The sequence below is a fragment of the Accipiter gentilis genome, chromosome 30, assembly GCF_929443795.1.
Source record: "Accipiter gentilis chromosome 30, bAccGen1.1, whole genome shotgun sequence".
Classification (NCBI taxonomy): Eukaryota; Metazoa; Chordata; class Aves; order Accipitriformes; family Accipitridae; genus Astur; species Astur gentilis.
In genome coordinates this window covers 7,318,869-7,343,929 of record NC_064909.1, presented here as the reverse complement: position 1 = coordinate 7,343,929, position 25,061 = coordinate 7,318,869, and the positions used below count along the sequence as shown (strand labels likewise).

General features: G+C 37.9%; 1 protein-coding gene across 3 annotated transcripts in view; it reads left to right on the top strand.

Moving 5' to 3' along the window:
- Window positions 1-25,061, top strand: part of MTA3 (metastasis associated 1 family member 3) — a 230,276-nt gene that overhangs the window by 103,336 nt on the left and 101,879 nt on the right. For 2 of the 3 annotated variants that reach the window (XM_049833914.1, XM_049833911.1), the window contains exons 17-18: window positions 10,285-10,316; window positions 17,168-17,322. In XM_049833914.1, the coding sequence (XP_049689871.1) occupies window positions 10,285-10,316; window positions 17,168-17,322 (187 nt within the window). Of the gene's footprint in view, window positions 1-10,284; window positions 10,317-17,167; window positions 17,323-22,306; window positions 22,335-25,061 lie in introns of all 3 variants that reach the window. The other variant, XM_049833912.1, reaches the window with a different exon arrangement.

Here is a 25,061-nt window from a genome sequence, read left to right as displayed (position 1 = left end):
CTGTGAAAACACAACCTACTGGAAAGCATATATCCTAAATAACTGAAATTTGTATTTTGTTAGCGTAAAAATGGCTATTTTAGTATTTAAAAATGGCTATTTTGTTCTTATCCTAGCCCCTCTCTTTAATTAAAATCCTGCAAATTGTAAATAAAATGCAAAGAAAAAGCAACAAATCAGTAGTAATGGTACTCAACAGCGCACAGGTCCTCAGTTCCTTTTGACTTAAAAACGATTACCTTTAATATTTACAATTTAACTCCTTCTCTGGTTATTGGTAAATATAAAATAATATTTTTTTTTGGCTGTAATTCATCCAGCTTCTCTTTAGTGCACATCAAAAACTCAGTGACCAGATCAACTTGGGAAATTATGATTTCTGTGTAATTGCACTGACCACGGTATGCTATTTGTGCAATGAAAGGTTTTACCAACCTCCAGACTTTTTGTGTTACTATAAATATACTAAAAGGCTTTTTTAGTTCCAGAATACTATTGATTGTTGCAGGGTTGACTGCATTGTATCAATTAACAGTATCCAGAAAGCCTGCTATGGAGATGATGATATATTCTGTCTTTCAGTGCATGTTTTCCTGAAATGAGCAAACAAAAAGTAGCACAGTGGGCTTATATTAAGTCTTATCTCTTGCTATTTTCATAATCTTAATGTTATTGACATAGAAATGTCTGCATGTTCAGGTTTGCTTTTTTCCAACAGTATTAGAAATTTGTTGTAAATAAGCCATATAAATATGTTTACTTAAGATATGCAATAATATACAGCATTCAAGTAAATGTCACTTAGGTTTGCGTAAATATATATTTAGATTGGCATGTTTAAAGTCAGTCTTATTGCCTAGGTGAGTTGAGTGCCGTATTTTGACAGAATTTGTTATGAACAAAGTAATAATTATTGGCTCAGAAACAAAGCAATGTAATATGGAAATGGCACTTCTTTATGCCTGTATGGGGGAGCGGGGGAAGATTATGAGAAACATCTTTATATTTGGTTTAATGCTTTTAAGAGTAATAAACAAGAACATGATTAGCATTTCTTAGAGAAGTCTTATGTTGGCTTGAGTCTTGATTTTGGCCAATGCAGCACAAGTTTCCCTTTCAATTTTCCGTGGATGCACCTCCAGCAAGAGTCTGGTGCAACTGATAGGGGTGAGGGAGTCTGTCATTTCTGACTACTATTGCTCAATCTTTATCGAGAATGATGAGGGAACTCATTTATCTCTTCATAAATGGTGGGGTTTGTGCCCTGATGTCTTGCTATTAACTCATCTGAGTGTCAGTCACTGGTGGCTGACTGTTGCAGTTGTATGCGTGAACCCGTGCATAAGGCGTAGACTTAAGTAAATTGCACTGCTTAAGCATTGTGTATTGTAACTAGATAGAACATCTTGTACTTGTGTGTGTCCTTTATTGTAGGAGGAAGACTTTTTCTGGATGGTCTTAGAAAAGTGGTTTTCCTTTTATTTTCAAACAGCAGCAAATCTCACGTTCTGTAGGATGGAATGAAAAATGCCAGAAAGCTTTTTTCTATTATGGAAAAAAAAACACAGTACTTTGGGGAGCTTTTGTGTAATGTGCATGCTGGTGCTTTTAACTACCCTGAGATGCAGTATTTCCACTGCTCCTGAAAATAAAGTCAACACAACATATTTAAGTGGTTTTCAGCGGTGAAGACAGTCTCTTTCGAATGGGAAAATTCCGTCTTCAGAAAATCAAAATGTTGCAGAATGTTACGTATATCCAATTTTATGACTGGAGTTGACGCTGGGAAGATTTAGGTGTGACTGTGAAGTGCTTTGTAGATGTTTTGAATCTGATCTTTAAATTACAGTGTCTGAAATTATTCCAAGCAATTACTTTCACCCGCAAGCTGCTTAATTGTGAGCAACAGTACATCCAAGTAGTCAAGTTTCACATCATGCTATTGTTTTGGCAGGGTGAGTAATGATAATTTTCCTTATAATATTTGGAAAGATCAGGTAGAGATATTCTACATGAGTATGATCTCTGTCAGCTGGCTTGCTTTTTCCTTACTTTTTACATGCATGAGAATCAGAATATCCACAGGATGTCCAAGATACTAACGTCACTAATGAGGTACAGAAATCAGTCTGTGCCCGTTGATACCATTTTCATGACTTATGGGCAGAAATAAGAGAGCCGGTTGTTCATAGCTGAAGAGACTTTAATCAACAGCCCTGATCCTCCTTCCCTCTTCCCCTGCCCAGACCTTTAATGCTGTACTTCAGGCTGAGGTGTCCTGATGCCTTCAAGAGGATTCTTTAAACAGTCAATTTTCTGTTCCTGGATGTACTGAAGTATGCAGCTGTATCTAAGAATGAGACAGGAATTTTGGGGTCCATTTTCCTAGCAATGCACACATCTGTGGTACAGCAAGATGAGAACGTGACATGAGCAATTTGGCTAGAGGGAGAAAGACCTCAAAAAAAGGCACCCTCTCTCTTAGATGCTGTTTTGTTCAATTCTTCTCTCTCTGCTTATGACTAATGCTATTGGCTATTGAGGAGATAAGCAAGGAAGAAAGGCTTATGTTTCACTCCTGTCTTTCCACGGGGAATCTGAGAATCTCCTTTGACAAACGCATGAAAATATAAGCAGCCTAACTGACAAGGAGGGAGACTGGAGTCTTTCCTGCCCCAAATTTTCTTGAAACAGAGAGCACAGTTATAATATGTGCTTCATCATAATAACTTCGCATAACCCTATGTGAAAGTACATTAGAAGGAAGGAGTTTTCACTGTAGGATGGAATTTCTCAGCAGGAGGAGTTGGTTTTTTTTTTCAAATGTGTCTGATCGTTGTTACCACAATACTGTTTTTTGGTAGAGACGGAGATGTTCTACTGTGGTGGCAGGCTAGCAGCATGAAATGCATACCAAAATACATCTGGCACTCCATTCCTTTAAAAAATAAAACCTTAAATTTTCTCTTACATGTTAATAAACTATGAACCTACCTAAATTTTTATAAACCTTATTTTACATACCAATGATTTCCAACTGAAAGAAACGAGATGTGATAAACAAGCTACTATGTGAATCCACTTTTGCTATTTCTTCCATGCTGAAACACAAGTATGATTAATGTTGAACTGAGTATACCCACTCTTCCCAAAAGTGAGAAACAGAAGTTATATATTGCTCCACAGTCAGTTTTTCCTCTGAAATGTACTTTGGGCATGTGCGTTCTAGCTTTGGTCCTTGGTATAGCCAGCAAACAATTTGAAATATTGGGCGACAGATCTCTTACTGAAATGTGTGCGTTGATAACGATGGAAGTGCACGCATTTTCTCTCTGGAAAAATTGATGTTGTGTTACTGTCATTTACTGGAGAAGCAGAGGACTATGAAAAGGGTGTTTATGACTTTGGGTTATTTCCCAACATATATTGCTCAGAGTGCTTATTCACGTCATTATATGAAATACTTCATGGTAAGAGCCTTGTGCCTTTCTATACAAAGTCATTAAAGCCATCTCAGACCCTCAAGAGATTAACCTTTTAACCTTTGATTTTTGCAACCTGCACAAGAGTAGCCAATTTCTGTCCATTTTCACTGTCTAATTGGAAGCAATCATTTTAAATATTTAGTAGAAAACTAAAATGCTCTAAAGCTTGCATTTCTGTGGTCAGTATATTCACTTGTTTTTGCAGAGGTACAAATGATGATACTGGAGATGATGAACTAGTGACAACTTCCAGAGCCCAAATTATGTACCTGGAAAATCACCAAGTTTATGTACCTGGAAAATTACCAGCCTTAATTCCCCCAGGGTGTTACTGCTGACATTGTCCGTCATTTGTAGAACTAAGCTACTACAACTCATGTTTGCACATCTCAAGCCATTTTTATTTTCTATTTAATTTTCTATTTAAATTTTTGTATTATAAAACAATGTTTTTCCTTCAGTTTGTTTACAATGAGTTGATGATTCCCCCCTCCCCACTTTGGTCTTGATTCCTCCAACCCCAAATGAAAATGACATTGTGACTTAACACAAAAAATAATCAACTAGGAGGAAAATACTTTTGTCCAAAAACAGAAGAGAAATATCTTCCCCGCCACCCCCCCCAATTTCTTAAAGTTGAGAAAACAATTTATTGTCTTGCAGTGATAAATGTCCGGTCATCATTTGCCTACACTGAATTCACATTACAATTATCTTCCAAGTATTTGAGGTTCTTTGATTACAAATAAAAGAACAGTCTTCCATTCTGTGTCTGAAGACTGCTCCAGTTGCAGAGTATGCTTTCAGTGGGTAAAGGTAAGCAATGTGACCTATATATGAAGAATTTGGTCACAGGAGGACTTGGAAGGAGCAAAACCATTTCTGCAAAGCCGTTTCCTTGAATTTCCTCTGAGAAAGAACTGTTCCTAAGCATTAGCATAGCATAGCACTGTGTTGTGGATTTTTTAAATATAGACAGTGGTTGCTTTTGTTTTGCCAAAGTCAAAACACAATTTCCATTCAACTGTAGTTCTCAGGCTTGCTGTAACTTGTGAAATGTGAGTTATTTCCCAGGTTGCAAGTATACTAAAAATTGAATAGGGGAATTTTTTTTTTTATTTTTTTTTTTTTTCTTTTATTTCTTTCCTTTCAGAAATGTATCTTTGGATTTGTAAGGCTTCTTTGCCTACATTTGATTCACAAAAAGCCCCAAACCAGAATCGCATTCATGCTTTGATGCACCACTTTGAGTGTGCCGTACATTTTGTTGTACTAAAAAATGAATGCTTATGAAAAGATTACGGCATTGTATCTCTGGATTCACCAGTGTAACACATCCTTCTGATAACTCTGATAACAGCAGGGGTTAGGAGGAACAAGCTACGTGGGATCGCAGATGAAGGAAGGGGCACTTCATGATGAACTGCCCCATTTCTACTGCTGAATCAGTGTTTCTTTTTTTATATATAGGTAAAATGTAGGCATGAAATTGCGGTAACACTGGCTTTTCTAATTGGCAGAATAAATCAGCTCTCAAAACAGCAAACAGTAAAAACAACACTATAATTAAGTTAGCATTTAAAACACAATGCAGATAACCAGAACCTAATTCCTGGAATCACTACTTTCGCCTAGTATTATTTTAAAGAATTAAGGTTGCATAAAGAGAATCCTGTCTGTTGGATAACAGGATTAGCAGTGTATTACCTCATGAATTACGTATTCTGGATTTGAGATCTGGAATTCATACTTAAAGTGCTTCTGTGTATGATTACTGTCAAGTAGGTTGTTTATTTTTTGTAAGCTGTGATTGCAGAGCAATAGTTCTTAACAATTTTAGTACATAATGCAGTAGGGAAGGCACCTTCAGAAAGTGCTGAGACAGTGTAACTGGAAAGATCCTGAGTCTGGGGAGAATGCCTTGTGATAATTCTGTTCGGTTTTGTGCTTTTTGCTTTTCTCGTCTGTATATTGTTTCTCCAGTGTTTCAAATTTCTGTCTTGGGAGACTAAGGGTCTTCCTCAAATTAAGTCAAAGTCATTCTTAGTATGATTATAAGATAGATATTATTATTTTTTTAATACTACTTTTGAAATAATACTTAATGTCACTTGTTCCATTGCTACAAACTGGTAGGAAAAAACCAATTACATTTGGTTACTTAAAATATTCATAACCCAAGTGGAGGAGAAATAATGAAACCGTCTTCCTTTCTCAGCTTAGTTCATAAAGTGGTCCATCCTGGGTGAAAAGGTTCTTTATAGTCCTATGCACTATGATAAGCTGGGAGTGTTACTAGGATTAAACACCTCTGCTATTGCCTGTCTGCCTTTAATTTCCACATATCTAAATGACATTATCTTGAAGCATATTTATAGTTTAGAAAAAGGGCACCTTTCACCCACTAGTATTGCTCATGACCCCATTAATATAAAAGAAAGATGAATATCAGATAACTAAGTTTCCTATCAGCAGAACTAAAAACCAGCACATGCAACACATGAACAGCTGGAAGAGGACTGGAGTGTTATTAAGGATGTGGTTTCTGTCCTGGCTTGAAGAACTCTTAAGGGAAAAAATAATAATATGTTGCTGGGGAATAATATGTAAACTTGAAATAATTCTGTAGCTGGCACCATCCCTTAGCAGTGGACTTTTTCTGATTTAGCCTTAAATGGTTTTACAGTGGGAAATTTTATAGTCTCCTAGTGCCTGTAAACAGGGAAGAACACTTGATCGGTGCTGTGGTTGGACAAGCAACTTCTAATGTGAGGAATTTTCTTTTTACGGCTTACTCATTTCTATTTGAGTTCCAATAAATATGTTGTAGAAAGAGCGTATGAGCATCTTGGGCAGTTTCTGCCATCGGTGCATCAATTTCTCCACAATAACAAACCTCTAACCATCTTGTTAGTACTGAACTTGCATTTACTGTAACTTACTCACATCACATCACCAAACCCCCTTGTTAGTGATGATGTCTGTCCATTTCTGTTTAAAGTGGAGTAATCCACTTCACTAGCACTTCATTGGCCCAAAGGGGAGAATCATTCTGTATCCTGGAGTTTCCTTTCTGCTGAAGAAGTGCAAGTACAGATTATCACCTTGCACAGAATCATTTGCTGTAAGAACTTATTTATAAACCAAGTGACCACTGGTGCCAGTTTCGCTGAAATTCGAGCCCGATTATTTAAATTCCCGAAGGCATTGTAAAACTTGGCAGGTAAAACTGAAAATACAAAGGTTTTTTTTCTGTTCTGTTGAACACCAAGATATTTGTGGGTTTTAAATAAGCTCTGTTGCCCTCAAGCTGCATTGGAGGTTGATTGGCATGCAGACCTTTTGTAAAACACGCCTTTTTGAATGCTGCATGACTGCCTTTTTAATTGGAAGCAAGGGCTTTCTTCCTTAGTTACCTTAATTAAAAGCAAAGTTTTCCACAGAATTGGCCAGTGTGTGTTCATGCATAAAGGTTGATCAGAATCCTGCCAAATCAGGCTGTAATTATTTTCTGGAAGAAATCTCCGTCTCCTCAGTTCTAAAATCTGAATATTTGTGTATCAGAGTATGTAAGAGCTTAAATTGTGTAACAATGGCACCTTAATTAGTAGTCTCTGCTAGATCCCAGAATCTTTTCACTATGTCTACTTATTAAACAGTTCTTTCCCTAGCTTTTTATTTATGAATATACTCAGGTCTTTCTAAAAGATGTTTGGCAACTCTAGATGATAATTCAGTATCTACAGCAATAAAAGCTAAGAGAGAGAGGTGCAAAAACAGAGGTTGTTTTTATATTATGATGTAACAGAGGATATTACTCTACAAATATAACAAATCTTTCTTCACTTCTTCGCCTGGTCTCATTAATAGGTTATCGATATGGTAACGTCCTGGAGTTAACAGCTGTTGGCATTGCATTAAGAGTGTCTGTAAAGTATTCTTCAAAAATACGCTGTTTAACAGCCTCCAGGTACATTTGCCTGTTCCTCAGTTCCCTTTAGGAAGATATTCTCTCTTTCACTCAGCTGTCTGTCGAACTGCGTATTTTGGGACAATCATGGCTAAGCATAGTTTTTCTAGATTTAGCATATAAAGTTAAGCCAAAAAAGAGTGACGATGTTATTACTGTAGTATCTGAGTATAAAAAGTATGGATTTTTGTTTGTTCACTTTGATCTTTTTGGGGATGGCTGGAAGTGCTGCGTAATGCATCTTCTCTATATCTCAAGAGGGAAGAAGCCCCATCCTTTTAGTTTAACCTGATAATTCAGCTTACATTGAGGATGCCTCAGGAAATGCAGTTGTGCTCTTGGTGGTAGGTTGTTGGGGTTTTTTTCTGGGTAGCTGGGCTTATAAATGGAATGAGTCCTTGTCTCAAGAGTTATTCAGGTGTTTATACCTCCATGAATGCAGTCTCTGGGTTTTCTTGGGAACATCCATGTTCCTGAAATGTTATTTCACTGGAATGTCAAAAAAATAAACAAACTTGTAGTAACAAAAATAACTTTACTGTAAAGATAAAAATTGAACAGATTATAGAGTACTGTGATCTTCTTTTACTTTATAACAGTACCAAATGTATTCAGGTGTCAGGAAACAGTAGACTGTCACAGTATGTCGTGGTTTAACCCCAGCCAGCAACTAAGCACCACGCAGCCGCTCACTCACTCCCCGCCACCGCCCCAGTGGGACGGGGGAGAAAATCAGGAAAAGAAGTAAAACTCGTGGGTTGAGATAAGAACAGTTTAATAGAACAGAAAAGGAGAAACTAATAAGGATAATGATAACACTAATAAAGTGACAGCAGTAATGATAAAAGGATTGGAATGTACAAATGATGCGCAGGGCAATTGCTCACCACCCGCTGACTGACACCCAGCTCGTCCCCGAGCGGCGATTCCCCTCCCCCGCTTCCCAGTTCCTATACTAGATGGGACATCCCTGTTGGAATGGACTACACTGTTGGCCAGTTTGGGTCAGGTGCCCTGGCTGTGTCCTGTGCCAACTTCTTGTGCCCCTCCAGCTTTCTCGCTGGCTGGGCACGAGAAGCCGAAAAATCCTTGACTTTAGACTAAACGCTACTGAGCACCAACTGCAAACATCCGTGTTATCAACATTCTTCGCATACTGAACTCAAAACATAGCACCGTACCAGCTACTAGGAAGACAGTTAACTCTATCCCAGCTGAAACCAGGATACAGTAGTTAATTTTCATAGAACCAGTTTAAAACTTGCCTGGAGGACTGGTGACCTAAATGTATTTTTATATATGATAGTTTTTATGTGAAAAAAGAGAGGAAAAGAGGGCTGGAACAGGAGCTTGCAACTAAAATATTGGTGGCTTTAGATATGTTTTTGCTTTACAGAACTTTTATGAGTGGGAGGTTATTGATACCTGTATTGGTTTACGGCTTTTTTTATTTTAATGAGATTTGCTTAAGGATGAAGACTTGGACAAATGTAAATGTAAACTAGATACAGGAATTACTGCTGCATATCGGATTGAAGTTTCTAATAGTTTGAGGTATTTAAAATGGTTTGTCTTTGTTTCTATCAGTGATTGAACTATACCTTCAGACTGGTTAAGATGACTCCTCAAAATGAAACACTAGTTTGAAGGTGTAATGACCATTTTTTCAGAAAGAGATGTGCAGCTGTTCTTCCTCATGTCCTTTTAATCTCTTTAATGCTATTCTTAAGAATAGCAAAGTGCCTGGAGCATTCTTTGTGTAAGTGATGCCAGTGAGGACCCCCCTAAGAATCACGATTTGGAACTGGGACGAGAATAACTGAGCCATTGTAATTATTGTACATTTATCTCCCTTGCAGAATTGAGACTCTGCAGGATTGTGTACATTTACCCAGAACTGCACGTAGTGTTGCTAAATGTCTCTTCCTTAAGAACGCTGTGTATTGCAGCCGATACGATGTCTTACCCAAATTTTTGAGCAAGTCTATGAGGTTGCTAGTAACATCATCTTGGATCTTATAGATCAGGAGTGAATTTTCTTACAGTTTTTTTAACTTTTTAGGAGGATGTTTAGTTACTGAAGTTATAGTGCTTCAAAAAAGAACATGGCTATAATATGACAACTGTAGGGTTTTAAAGCCAAAGGGGGTGAGATTTCTGTCCTTGGGGGGCTGGGGGGAAGCAAACGGAATTTAATTGAAACAGCAGGGTGAAATCTATATTAGCTATTGGCCTAGTCTTGATTCCTTAGCAATTATATAAATATAACTGTGAGTTCAGTTGACTGACTCATGATTTATTATACAGGAGAGAATAATTAAGATTTCTGGATGTTACACTTTTCAATATACATTGTCAATTTCAAACTAAGAATCCACCTCAAAATTCTCAGAAAAAGAATTATCTAGTTTTATAAAGCTTTTTCAAATGGAATAGTAATAGAATTATGCTGATACTATTTGTAATTTTTTCTGCAGAGCTAATCCTCCATGTTAAATGATGCCATATGTTAAAAGCAAAATGAAAAAACCCACTTCTTGAAACATGAATTATGAATTAGTTCTATTTTTATATTTTCTTGCAGAAGAGGATAATTAAGCAAAGAGAATGAGTGCAGTTAAGAGCATACTATAGTGTGCTCTATATTTTCAGGACCAGTGATGATTCTCATGCTCATTTCATGAGAAATCTTTCCAATCTCTGCATTTCTGCTATGTTCGTTGTTGTAGCTGAACAGTAGCATCTTAGCCTTCAGGGTGAGCATCAGAAAATAGGGCTTTTATGGATAAAGACAATACTCTAACGCACTGTGGTTCTTTTGTTTTCCAGAATCATGCAGCCATACAGCAAGAACAATAATGGTAAGTATAGCGGAGATTATAGGTATCTATCTATCTGTAGATAAGACTTTTCCTTTGAAATCAAAGTGGATATACTAGTATCCTAAGCCATTGGCATGTTTTTTTATAAAGTCCAGTATCACTGTAGAGATAAAATGAGTCTGTATGCCACTGCATTTCATGGAAAATCTTGGAAAAAAAATGGGAGGTTGAATAGCTTAAGAAGTACCAGTGCTGTCAGTTTGAATAGGTGGAAAATCCAGTTACAATTCTGTATGTTATGTTTTTAAGTGATTTTTGATTATGCCAAACTAATGTTCGTAAAATCTCTTGCATTCTATGTGTATCACATGTGTCAGAGCACATTTAAAGTTCAAAAGAATAGCTGAGTAGTTTCTTGCATCACATTCCTGTGAGGCCAGTTTCTGACTTTACCTTGAGTTTGATAGTTTGGGTTCCAGAAATAAAGAAATGTTTAAACAGGCAGATGCATCTTCAGAAATAAGATTTAGAAGTTTTATGTATAAAAATGTCATGGACTTACTGTCTATCTTGGGTTTTTATAGAGTGAGAAATTTTATCAGTCTCCTTCTGTTTCAAACTCCTAATAAAAGTTAGATAAGGACTGAACAAATATTCATATAAAGAAAACCTTTCTCTGACTGGGAATGATTCATTCCTATCCTGCAGATGTTTGGGGGGAGGGCTATCCACTTTTGGAAAAAGACTGATTTTTGAGGTGAGTTTTGAAATTTTAGAATAAAACCCAACAAAACATGATGTGAGCTTGTTCGTTTTCATTCCTACAGTTTTCAGGGTGTCCCTTCAAGTTTATTACTTCTTCTGTATGTACAGCATTTGTGGGACATGTAAATTCCCACACAGATGCTTGATTCAACAGGGACAAGGGGTAGATACAGTTCATTGCCTTTATCATCAATAGTCATTAATAATCCAGTGCAAATGGATAATAAATAGGTAGGGACTACAGATGACAAAACTTCAAAATAGTAGAGAGACATCTGGAAAAAGTGATGTTTCTGTTTTCTACTGGATGTGATGTAATCCTTGTTTGTCATGAATTTGGTCTAAATAGACCCATTTCAAAATAAGAAGCTTGGTTATTCAAGTGTATTCCTCTGCTATAAAATTCTGGAAGGGTTTAACAAATTTTTCAATATTTTTCTAGTTCTGCATTGGTGGTGGGAAAAGAGCTAGAGGTTAATGCTGAAGCTGGTGAAAAATTCACTCTTCATTTCCCTTTATTTTTTTTCCTATTAATTTGACTCTAAAGATAACATATTTTGTCAGTCTCTGTTTTCCATTAATGTATCAAGCCGGCTCTAAAAACTGACCCAAAGAAATGGGGTGTTTGCCTATACAAATGTGTCCTCACACCAAAACATGGCCAAACTTTAAAAAGATAAGAGAAAGGTTTTTAAATAAGTTGAGTTCTTGAGGTTCCTGTGTTATGAACCTATCCAGACCTCTCTGCTGACAGCTCAGACTAATGTTCTATAGTCAGCGTGGAGTAATTGTCCATTGCACTTAAATAAGAGTAGAATTAAAAATAAGTCTACTGTTTAGTGTGAAAAGGTCATAACAATATGTCCACTATTCTCTGCAATTAAAGCATAACTGAATGTCTAATGGAAAATTTCTTATTCTCTAATGAGTAGGTCGAATATGTCAGTAAAGCCAGAAAATATACTATTCCTTGCATTAGAAACACTATGAGATTATCTGTTCAGCACAGACATAGTAAAGCAATACTGCTGAGATCCACTGCTGAGTACTGCAATTAATAATTACCCTGAAATAAAGTCCCCTTTTTTCTCACTGATTATGGTTAATATTGTAACAGATAAAAAGTTAAAGCGTGATCTCTGGTCAATCAGAATGTGAGAGGTAGAACAGCAAATCTATATACTGCCTCAGATGCTTTGATGTAAAAAAGCTTTTGTCTTACCAAAGCGAAGTATTTGAACTGCTTTTAAGTTGCATTTATAGGTGGCGAAAGTAAGGCATTAAGTCTGATCTTGTCTCTGAAGATTCAGATTTATGTTAAAATCAAAGCCAATGAGGAATAGAGTGTACTTTGCTAAGGAAAAAGAAGTGCATTTTTTCTGAGAAGACTACAAGAATTCTTATTTTGTATTTAAATACAGTGATGTCTCCCTGTCTCCCTATTTTTTGTTTCAGATTCTTGTTCATAAAAATAAAAAACTAGAAAAAATTTTAAGGGTCTATGTGAGAGGAGGAAGAAGGGGGTCTTCTGTGCTTTAACTGTAAAATAAATTTCCTGTTATTCTGTGGATAGATGCCTAGGTTAGTCTTCCATTACTAATTTACTGGTTTATATAAATATATATTTACTTCAAAATGCAAAATGCTGCTTTTAAAGACATGGGTTATTCAGAGGTTACATAGCTTTTGTGTAAATTCCATGAAATACAGAGGCTATAAACATTGTAGTATTTTAGCCCAGATGCTTTGGAAAGTCAACTGTCACGTTTTTGTTGTTTGGTTGGTTTTTCCCCTTACACAGAAAAGTAATTGACTTGGATTTTCAGCATTACATCTATTCTAGGTGTTTTGTGAAAGGTTTGATAGCAAATCAGGAGGTTCAAAAATAATCCTTGTGTCGACTGTTTGGTTAATATCATCTGTTGTTTGAAAATCTTTTTTTTAATAGCCTTCGGGTTTGTTGAATGAAGTTCTATACCCAAAATGAATGTGTGCCTGCATGCTAGTATCAACATTTGCGACTCCATGCTGTGTCGAGACTGTTTTGTAATTCTTGCATTCATCTCAAATCTCTATGAATGAGTAAACTAAACCAGCCCCAAACCTTGATGCTTATTAGAGGTATAATGCTAATGCCTTTGCAAATAAGAACACTTCAGGTGTGCCAAAACAGAATCGATACCCGATTTAAACTTAATATAATTCTCCAGTTGTTTTACACTATATCCTGTATAATTAGGTTAATGCAAATTATATTGAACCATGGATTATTACCAATCATGGATTATATGGATTTTTACCAATCATCTGAGCATGCCTGATTTCTTCTGGTGATTTTTTTTTTTTCCATGTAGTGAGCTTCTCTTGCTCTGCTTAATTTAATATGATTTTTTGTTTAAAAAAGTGACAAGAATGCTAATTTAAGGCAATGGGAATTTTTTTTCTTTTTGAGAGGATGGGGAAAAATGTTAAGAGGTCATAAATTCAAGTCCACTTAGGATTTTATGATAATCCAGTTAAACATTCTTTCAGTCACAGCATAAACATTCACTATTAGTTTTTACACTTATAATGCCTGGTGTTGGTGTTATGTATTTATTTCAAAGCTGGATGTCTTTTCAGAATCTTCAGTGGCTCTCAGTGAATAAATGCTCAGCCACTTATATGCCAGTACAAGTTGAGAAATTTATAGACAGGAACCTCTACTGTGATTTGGGATCTGAGTCCCATTTCTGAATTTGTACAAGATTCCTCTCTTGATTTTCCAGCGTGCATCTCGATATCCTCATGCTTGAAATTCCTCTGGGAGCTAGTGAGGATAGGAGATTTACCTTCCATAATAAAGATGCTGTATTAAGTTGCCACTTAAATACAAAGTGTTTGGGGAGTATCTTTGTAGGTGTCTTTGGAATAGTATCGAAACTTTGTTGGACTGGTAGCTGCCACTACAGCACATATCACAGATATAGTGACGCTATACAGCTAATTCCTCTGTTTCCCCGACACAGCAAAGCTTCATGCCTAGTGCACCTTGTATTGAAAGACCTGGATTTACAGTTTAGCAACTGACTGAATTAGTAACTCTGTGCTGCTGCTTCCAGAAGATTTGACAGAGAGAAACACATTCTTACGTAGCTTCTTCATGAAAGGGACTGTTGCATTCATTGAACATTGGAGGTGTCTCAGTTGCCCACTGGGAACTGAATGTTTGTATATGCAAATGGGAAATCCATGCCCCTGCCAGGTGAGTTTTGATGAGCAGCACTTGCAAGCAGCTCTCAAAAACCGAACTGTTGCACCAGCCTGTGGGAGAGGGACCTGAGAATGGTGCCCCCAGATAAATGTTTTAGCAGGGGATCCATGAAGCTGTGAAGACACTATAACAAAGTCTTCCCTTAAACTCCTCCTTGTTGAAGCCCTTGAAAAGATTGACTTTGGTCTCAGAGGTCTCTGAGGATGTGTTCAGTCTGCAGCACAGACGCTTCTTGTTCAGCAGGTAAAACTCTTCCCAGAGGCAGCTCTGGGCTGACTTAACTATTTGTGTTCTTTATTGGATGTAACATTGCCTGAACCAAAGCTCCCTTAGCCTTGCAAGATTTTTCTTTCAAGTGCGCTCAAAGATAGGTTTTCCCATGGTGTCTTTTGGGCATGGAACAATTTTGTCCTAGAGGTACAAGATGTCTCAATGAAATGTACCCAGACTGAGATGAGGTAAAACTTGGGAGAAAGGAATTGCTCAGCATGGAGGAGGATTTGTCCAACATGCAGTTAGGAAACGTTGGGTAAAGCCCCTGCTGCTCAGGTGCTGCTCTGTGATCTGTCACTGCTATGCAGACTCTTAATGCTGGTGGTCTTGTTGCAAAATCATACCACAGCTTATTAGCGATGTACACAGTCAAAATCAAAATGCCAGCTGCTAATTGCACATGGCAGTGTTATGATGAAATTATTGGAGCTTTCTGCATGCAGGGAGTTTGAATGAATAGGGCTTCTGTGGTAGTACAGGTGGTATTCCTGAGGCTTTCATAACCTTTCTAGCGTAACTGTGTGCTAGAGGGGGAAAATTTAAAATCATCATCATAATTTTAAAAAAGCATTTAACAGTCACATTGTATGAAAGTTCATTTTGCTCTTGGTGTTGATATTAGTATGACTGGTGTTGAATGCTCACTTTTATGCATAGTGGCAAATATAATTTTGAGAGGAACTAATGAACTGATTTTCTACTCAAGAACTTCCAATTGTTTTGATTAACTAGAAATTACAGACAATGTGGTCCCCAGCACAGACTGGAGAATGATGATCTTATTTTCTCTTGTCCTTAAGTGAAATGTAATTAATTTCTTACTTTTTGAGCAGGATCCACTTTGTACACTATGAGATCATCAGTTAAATACCTTTATTAATTTCTAGTTTCATCCAAACTATGTATTTTATACTGAATTTATTCTAAATAACAGCTGAATTGCTTCTAGTATCATGTCCCTTAGTTCTTCCTCCCCACCAAAGCCAATACAAAAAAAAATGTGAAAACCAAACTGCAGTCTAGACACTGAATGAAGAAATGGAAAAAAGTAGGCAAATATTTAGAGGGAATACAAAGATAGATTTACAGCCCTATGTGCAACAAGTAAATTCACCATAAACCTTGTTTGTCTCAAGGAAAACAGTTTAGCTCTGAGAAAGAGTTATCTATGACTCACTCAAATTTGATGTCTTGTTGCTCTTTTTGTTGTTGTTTGGTTTTGTTACATCGGATCTAAGGAATCATAGAGGAGATTGTTCAGTTATTTGCACTAAAATACTGAACACTGGAATTCTTCATCAAATGCATAAAATTTGTCCCACTGGAGGGAGCAAATGGTGTGGATCAGGGTTTGTTGAAAGTTGTGGCATAATGTGAATATAATGCATTGAATATGAGGATAAGAATTGTACAGAATAAATGGGGCCCTTGTTTATTATTTTTGGCTGTTATGTTTTCATGGCATGATTTAAGAGATCCATTTTGCGTTCTGTTCTGCTAGTCTTTGTGGATGCTACCAGCCACTTCCTTACTCAGTGACTGTGGAATTGGTCCCCGAATTAGAGGGTACTCCCATGAATGTGTGTATTTTAGGAATGTTACAGAAATGCTATCAGTAATGTGGAATACTGGTATTATTTTACCAAGAAAATAGTATTTCTGCCTAAGAGAACATGATGTTGGATCCATGTGAGAGAAAAGAAGCAAACTTTCATCTTTGTATAATGTCTTCTGTTGTATCTGTTTTAATCAGTGTTATTAATGAGTTCTGCTGATAATCAGTTATATGGGAAACAAGATTTGAATTTACAAGATTAATATATTTGTCATGAGATATTCTTCCAAAATGTTACCTACAGATGATATACAGAACATTATTTTCACTCTCTCCTTTTCATATGTCAGAAGGCAGCTTCTCTCATTAGATCTGAGTATTTGCTCTCATTGCACAATTATTTCAGGTAAAGGTTTAGTGGAAAATTAATGCATCGTTTTATGTTTAGTGTGATCTGTATTAAAATGAATGCAGACATACTACAGGTAGCTCTAATATATAATGACTGGTGAGTAAATCTAAGAACCTTGGTACCAGCAAGGTGATATAAACCTTGGTTTTTCTGCTTTGATTTAGATTAGCAGCAGGACCAGTGACAGTGACTTTTATTTAAAAAGACAGATAGCCAGAGTAAGGACCTACGAAGTGAGAAGTATGGATTTTGAAAGCTTAGACTGATGCCATACTTGGATGAAAAAATAAGTCTCATATCTCATTGGTTGGGATGCTGGGGTTTTGCTCAGAAAACGTGAATTCTCTCCTAAAAACACTGGGTTTCTGTTGTGGAACTGCTTAGTTCATGGCATTGATTCATGCCTCAATTTCTCTTTGTATAAAATAGCATTAGCAATAGTTAATTTTAAGACCTGTGGATAAAACATGTCAATGCGCACAGGGTGTTATCTGACCCCCAGGTACTGGTTGAGGAGGACTAGCTGGTTTTAGAGAAGGGTGCTACGTGTAGGCTGCCCTTTACAGCAGAATTAGTTAACAGAACGATGCTTATTCTCAGGCAAATATCTTTCCTTTTTATTATGATTTCAGCATGCTGCTCCCCATGTTCATATGACTAATGGTAAGGCCTTGCAAGCCAGTGCAAGTGCCATTAAGACAAGCACCATTCCAGTGATCAAGAGACAGAGGCAAAATTGGCTTGATGCTTCAGATGATGGTTTCTTTATAGCTACAGAAGAGACCAGGTAAGAGAAATGAAATCTAAGCAGGGAATGAGGCTTCACTGCGTACGTGTCATTGATCCACTATTTGAGTAACAGTTTTTGACATTATTGCTTGAGGTTGCGTTAACAGTGAAGAGCAACGTTACATCAAAACATACACCCAACTTTGCATCTCTTGCATACTAATATTATCAGTATTTCACTAATAAGACTTACTCAGTCAGGGCTACTTCTCTGTGGCAAAGATTAGAACTTTTTAATTGTTACTAACTGTAGGTCATATACAATGACGTTTAAGGCACCTCTGATCATTCAGCAAAATGTAAATGCCTCCACAATGTAGGTTATACTCTAAAATTTTCAGAACTTGAAAAATACGTAGCACATAATAGAGAAAAATGCAGCAGATAGCATCTTTTCCAGGCTAGAAATTGATTTCCTTTAAAAGCAACTAAGATGATCATCTTTTTCAGTCTTTCATTTACAGATTAATTGGTAAAATTTAATGAGCTTTTGCTTTTCCCAGTAGAGCTTGATATCATGGAAGAGTCACTAGTTTTCTGGAGACTCCTCTGCTCTTTTCTTCCGCTGTTAAGATCTGGCCATTCAGTCAGACTAAGATAAGGAGTTACAGGCTATTTTTTTAAGCTGTGGTTGCTCGGCCTGCTACTTAAAAACCTTTAAAATCTTGCTTAAGCAAGGGGATTATTATGGCAAGTAACATCAGACTGCTCCTCGCTTCTGTGATTATTTCACAAGCCTAGAAAAGCTGGTAGTTGAACAAAAACGTAAATAATAAAATGAGGGAAGAGAAAGAACATACGTAAATATAGAGCTAACCAAGGAAAATGTGCGTATTTAGTCCTGTTTATGGAAGATTCAGCTAGAGAAGTCGAAATACTAATATGTGAAAATTTGGTGGTTATTTCAAGGTCAAATAAATATGGCGTTTCGTTTTTCTTTTGTATGAGGAATGAGACAATTCAGGGAGAGTGATAGGAAGATGATGAGCTCTTAGGCTTCTGATATCTAGCCCAGATGAATAGCATTTACTAGTTTGAGAGTTGTTTGATGCAAAGAGCTTAGTAGTTTCAGACTAATCCCTAGTGATTACGCCCTCAAAGTGAGACTGGTAACCTTTCAAAGTTTTAGAATTTTCAGATTTCTTTTTTTTCAATTATCATAGAGAAGTGCCTGTGAAAGGATGAGATGAGTCCTACACTGGCAGCATTTGTGTCTCCCCACTGATCTCAGAGGTACCCTAGAGAACTGGCCTAGACTAGATGTTGAAATTGGAGGTGATCAAAGTACGGTGAGATGAGTCCTGCCTTTGCAAATCACTCATCCGCGATAGCCCTGCCTGTTCCCATCCTAGGAACTCCCCCACCCCTCTCCCCTGGCTGCAGAGACCATACCCGGGCCAGGCAGCAAGGCAGAACTTGCACTGTCTCCCCCTCTGCACCCATGGTGGTGGGTGAACAAGGGGCTTAGTCCTCCGGACTCTGTGCCCGGTGCTCTTCTCCAAATCATTAAAAGTTTAAAGAGTAATGTTTGAAATCTCCTGGTGTGGGGAACATAGGGCAGTTAGACCTCATCGGTACTCCCTCAAACAAGGAGGTGCCTGAAAACGTCGTCGTGCTGCGTCACTCTGGCCAGTGCTGAGGAAGCACAGCAGGGAATGCTCAGCGACCAGCGTGGCTTGGGTCCCCCCAGTACAGCCGTTCCCAGTCGGACAAGAGCTAACCCTGCAGGTCCGATGCCGGTACATACTGCGTGCACCTTCCTTCTGTGATAGCAACACACAAGGAGTGTTAGTGCCTCGCTCACATTAATCTTCAAAACTATAACTAGTAGGAGACAGCAACTTTTTATCGTTTGAAACTCCGTTTCACATGAGATCTGTTCCTTCTCTCTCACAGGGCTTTTCTTTTTCTGTCTTTCTGTCTTTCTTTCTGTCTGTCTTTCTGTCTGTCTGTCTTTCTGTCTGTCTGTCTTTCTGTCTGTCTGTCTTTCTGTCTGTCTGTCTTTCTGTCTGTCTGTCTTTCTGTCTGTCTGTCTTTCTGTCTTTCTTTCTGTCTTTCTTTCGTCTTTTTCCCCATCCCATTCCCATTGATTCCTTCCCTACATCAGGCATGCTTTCTCCTTTCTAACTTTTTCCTTTGATTCTCTCTACCTTTACTCCAAGATTATTTAGAAGGGACGGTGTAGCTTGTTCTCCTCTTGGCTCTCACTTGCCTCTGACCTTTACAGCTTGAAGTGGAAAGCATTGCCTGGTTCTGCTGCTAGGAATGCACTGATGCCCAAGATGACAGTTAAATGCTCTGCTCTTTGGGGGAAGAAGGAGGAAGAGGGAATACACACTGGTCCCTGACAGCCAGCCTGCCCGGTGATAGGAGTTCATGTAGCTGAGCACAGCTGTGATGGAGTTGAATGCAATATAATTGCAATGGGAAGAGAGATCTAGGGAGGAGACATTTGTGAAAAAGCAGCACACAACTTATCCGGTCCTGCCATAGAATGAAAAACAATTAAAATAAAAAAATCAGTTGCCAGTTTGCAGCCATATAGGTGTTTAAATATATTCTGAACATTCAGTTCAGAAACAATTACCCCATTTGAATCAAGGTAACAACTCCTTCTTTAGGGCACTTCTTCCATGCTGCATCAGGATCTGGTCTGTTTTACCGGGTGTATTTATTCATTAAAAATACATGTAAGACACACACATGCTAATTACAGCAAAAGGGAAAATATTTTTCAGTAGATTGTTTTGTTTGCAACAGTCCATAACAATTTTCATTTGTCCATCCTAAAACATTTTTTTTTTGTGTGCAGTAAATTAAGGTTTAAGATGCATATTTCTATAAAACATCACGTAGAGAGTCTAGCGGGTGAATTTTCTCAGACATTTAGCTAACAAAATTATACTACAGTAATCAGTTGATATTATGTGAGAAAAAAATGTAATATTATTGCTGCTAAACTAAATGAGGTGCTAGTCTACTTCATGCTAACCAAGCCAAAGATGCACATGAGCATTCTGAATTTTATTATCCATCAATAGGTAAGGTGAATATGTGTATTTATGCCTATAGCTCCATTTTAGAAGATATTTTAAAATAAGAAATTGCTATCATCCTCCTCCCCCCTCTGAATTTAAGAAGCAATCATATTTCTGTAAAGTTAACTATTGTATATCTAATTGCTCACAGATTCAAGATACTTGTAGCAATGGATGAGTAGGGAGCTGAATATTCAGAGCAATGAAAATAATTGTGGAAATCATATATCATCTAAGCCTTCCAAGGTAAAACCTTAGAGTTACCCTAGAATTTTAGGGTGGTGCCCTTTACTCCTCACTCAGGCCACAGTTCAACAGTACCTGCAGGTACACTTAAAATTTAGTGTGAGCATATGTATCACTGAAACAAGAAGACTGGAGTTTACCTCTGAAGTTCAGCATATTTTAGGTGCTGATCTGCTCTTCAGAGTAGAACAGGAATGTACTTTTTATGAGTTGTAATGTGCATTCTCATAAATTTCAGCTTTTTTTTTTTTTTTTTTTTTTTTAAGTTGTAGCTATTTGAATGCAGTTTTGTCCCCTGTAGTGTATCAGTATCTGCACATCTGGGGGAAAATGCCAGCATAATTCCCATTTGTATTCCCCTCTCTCCAAGCCCAGAGGCCCCTGCAAAGCTGGGTTGGACATTAGCATGGTGCTGAGTCCCAGTCGTTACAGCCACTGGCCAGTTTGGGGAAGGGACAGAGCGAGTTTGCATCTGCCTACATATTAGTGCCATGAATGAATCACCCATATGAATTTTTTGATTGATCTATATCTATATATATATCCACATGTAAATCCCCTTCTTGAATAACCATGAGCATGCTCAGTGAATTTTGCCAAAAAATATAGAGGTCCCCAGTTTTGCTATTTCATCTGCAGTGACAAGCTGCACTCTCCATTCAGAAACCTTCCTGATGCCTGTGGGAGTCCAGCTCACCTGGGATTTCCACACCTCTGTTCAGTCACAGGCTCACAGCAGGGATTAATCTAAGCAGAAAACCAGGAGACAGTTCAAGAACACTTAACCTTGACATTACATCATAATTTTATGTTGACCTTTGCTGGATTTAACATTTTTGTATTTTAATTTATTCTTACCCTTTTTGAATGAAAAAGGAATTATCATTCCCTACTGCAAAATAACTTGCTCAAAATTTTATTCTAAAGTGCAAATCTGTTTACACAGTTCATTGAAAAATCACTCTTTAAAGGGGATTACATTTATCACTGCTCACCAAGGGGGTTTCCTTATTTCCTAACACTAAGTGCATGCTTTAGGATCAGCTAAAAGTCTCATACCTATAAAAGAATTTTATTCAGGACATTGGGCTAAATCACCTTCACTATAAAGAAGCTTTTGGGGTTTCATTCCCCTTTTGTTGACTAGCTGTGATGTGGATTCTGTTGTAGGCCCTGTTAGAGGTTAATGCAGAAATTAAATTCTTTATACTGAATCACCATTCTGGGAGTTAAATAATAATTTTAAAAGTGGGACAGTTCATATTATAGTCTCCAGAAGTTTAATAAAAAGTGTAATATATCAGCTTAATATCTGTTGAGTTATATAAGACATAATCATAATCTGTGAATAAAATGAGTAATATAGCTGTTGGATGTCAAGAGAAATGTACCTATTGATTAAAACTTTTCTTACCAATTCTAGGTATGCAGTGTGCATACAGTTCCTATACACATGCTCTGTCTTTAACAGAACGCATGTGCATGCTAATGACCATACTTGTATAGGGACAACTAAAACACTGAGTGGAAAATGAAAAATTATTTTTTTTTTTCAGCATTTGCTTTATAAGAAATGTGTAGAAATGTTTGGCTGAATGGGTTATAGCAGCAGATTCCATATGCTTTCCTTTCATGGGCCAAAAAGCATATTTGCATATAGAACTGCAGTTGAATGACTCGATGCTTGTTTCCTTTCAGTGCTGAAGCAGTTAGAAACCTTCTCACGGTAAGTGCAACTCCATTGGGAATGAGTTAACTGCAACTGCTAAAATTAGAACATGATCTTGAGCTGTTACCAGCAGACATTGCTTCCTTTTAGCTGATAAAATGATTTGAGAGGCATCCCTATGGCAGCATTTTATAGGCAATTTTCATATTCTTCACTTCATGTTCTGTCTCCAGAAGGAAAAGCTTGCCTTGATTTGTTGAGGTACTACATAAGGATATCACAATCGCTGTGATAATTACCTGATGCCACTCATTTTTATTTATGCATGTCTCATAGCGCACACAAAAAGCTTAAAACCCAAAGTTGCATGTTGAGAAAGAAGAGAATGTGAGGCTGACAACCAACTTCAGCAAAATGTTGAGTCTTGCCTTGCCATCAGTGGTCTGGTTCTCTTGCAGAAGTGGGGGAGAGTCATGCAAGCGCTCACAGCCCTTCGTGCGCCTGCATATAATACCGCTAGCACTCTCTGCATTGTAGCTTTATCGGTGGAAACCCTAACCTGTACCTTTAAAACTTGGGTGAACCAAACCCAGTATTAAGAGTTGCGAATGAGCTGCCCTTGACCCTTCTCCCTCCCACATGTGTTTTAATCAGTGCTTAGACAAGGTCAGGCACAGTGTTTGTGTTACCCCTTGTAGCACATTGGTGGGAGAAAAGGGAGAAGTGAAGGAGTAAGTCTCCAGTGCCTGGGTCTGATACACAGCGCACAGGTGCGGGTCTAGATCAAAGTCAGAGCTCCAGCGCTATCTGCTCTGCTCCTTCTTCCTCTTCACATGTGCTGTTCCTATCACAGGAATGTTCACAGGCATGTTCACTCTTTCAGTCGTCCCCAACTGTACAAACAAATTTGTGCACCAAAAAAAGTATTTTTAATATACACTCTGCTTTTCATAAAGATGAGGCAATTTGATTTGAATTGGGATCCTGGTTTTGAACTTCACCATACTTGGATCGAGGGCATGGCGCAGTTTCATTTCTTACCTGCATGGAACTGTGGCCATTAAACCCCGACCCTGTAACCGACTGCACGAAGATGCCTGGCTGCACCCTTGGAGAGTCACCTGCAAGCCTGAGAATGTGATGCACCAGCCACTACCCTCTAACCAAAAGATCAGCCTCTAAGGATGTAATTTTCTGGTTCCTTTACTTCTGCTGTATTGTATAGTTGTCATACATCTTGAAAAGCAGGGATTCCAGAATATATCCCTTCGAATTATGTCTAGTCCTCACTGACTGGATTGCAAATATCTTACTGATTGACTGCAGCTGAGTACAGGTGAGCTGACAACCGTATCCAGCCACTGTGACAATACTGCATATGGGGAATTTGGGGAGGAACTGTCCTTGCTACAGTTTAGGAGCAGTCCTACTTGGCTAGCTACTGTTCAAAGTTGTTACATACTCATGAGAGGGAATAATAGTTTCTGTGAGCTGTTATCTTGACCTTACTTAGTGTGGACTATTCCTGAATGCTGCACACTGTTCACGCCTCATAAATGATACTTCTCTGAGCTCTAGCTGAGGTACTGCGATACAGAATCCCAACCAGTGGTATGGAAACTAGATCATAATCCTTGCCGTTTGTTTCTCATTGAGCAGCTTTCATGGGTCCACAGATACTTTCTTTCACTATTTATCTACATGAGTTTTTCCTCTGGCTCCTTTTACAGTACCTACTAAGTCCAAGTAACACTACTGTGATAATGCAAAAGTTTGTTTTTAAAAGCAGGATCATTCCATGAAGCTAAAATCAACTAATTTGAAGAATGTGAATATTTTTGAAACTTATAAAAGGAATAATAAATATATACATTGAAAACGTGTACATTACAAAACCCAAAGTTCAGTTGTGCAATTAGTTAGAGCTGATAGGTTTGAAGAGCATCTGGTATTAAGAGTTTTGCTTCATCAGTCTTCAGAACAAATTAAACACAACCATTCTGGTTTGGAGCTATGTATTAATCTCACAGTTTAAGATGAAGTTTCAGTGACATTGTAGTAAGCTGGTCGCCCTATTTAAAGCTACATGGTAAGGGAAAGATCTTGCAGTGGTTGGAGTGCTTACCTAGGACTTGGGAGAACATGATTCAGTCCCCTGCTCCCTCACAGGCTTCCCATGAGACCTCAAGCAGGTCTTTTAAGTCTGTGTCTCCAAGCATTTCGACGCCTCGCTCCTCCTATCAAAATTAACAAGGTGCCAAATACTCTGTTGAAGATTTGGAGGCAATTGTCAATGTACCCTCTCTTCTTTGCCTGAAGAATCAGATGAAGGGTACTTTTTTTTCTTTCACAGGGCTGTTGTACATGGAGCAGGTCAGAAGCCTTACAGGGAATCTTCTTTCAGAGAGAACTCTTTACCTATCTCGGTAATAAAATCTCACGGTAATGCCACCCACAGGAGTCCAGAAGCTGTTGACTGAAACTGGGTGATTTGTTAGTTTCAGAGGTGTCTCCACTGATGAGCAGGTGAAAATTAATTAGTGCACAGCTTAGGTGATGACCGCAAGGAGACTGAGGCTAAGAACAGATGGTTGTAAATGACCTAGTTACTGCTGCCTGAAGAGTCACGCTGTTGGATCTTGTAAAATGATCTTGTCTGATCCTGCCCTGATGTAAGCAGAAATTCAAATATGCTGCCTCTCTATGGTGGCTTAAATACCAAAGTATATTTTGCAATTGCATCTTAGGTAGGAGCTTGAATATAGTTAATGGATGTGACGCAGC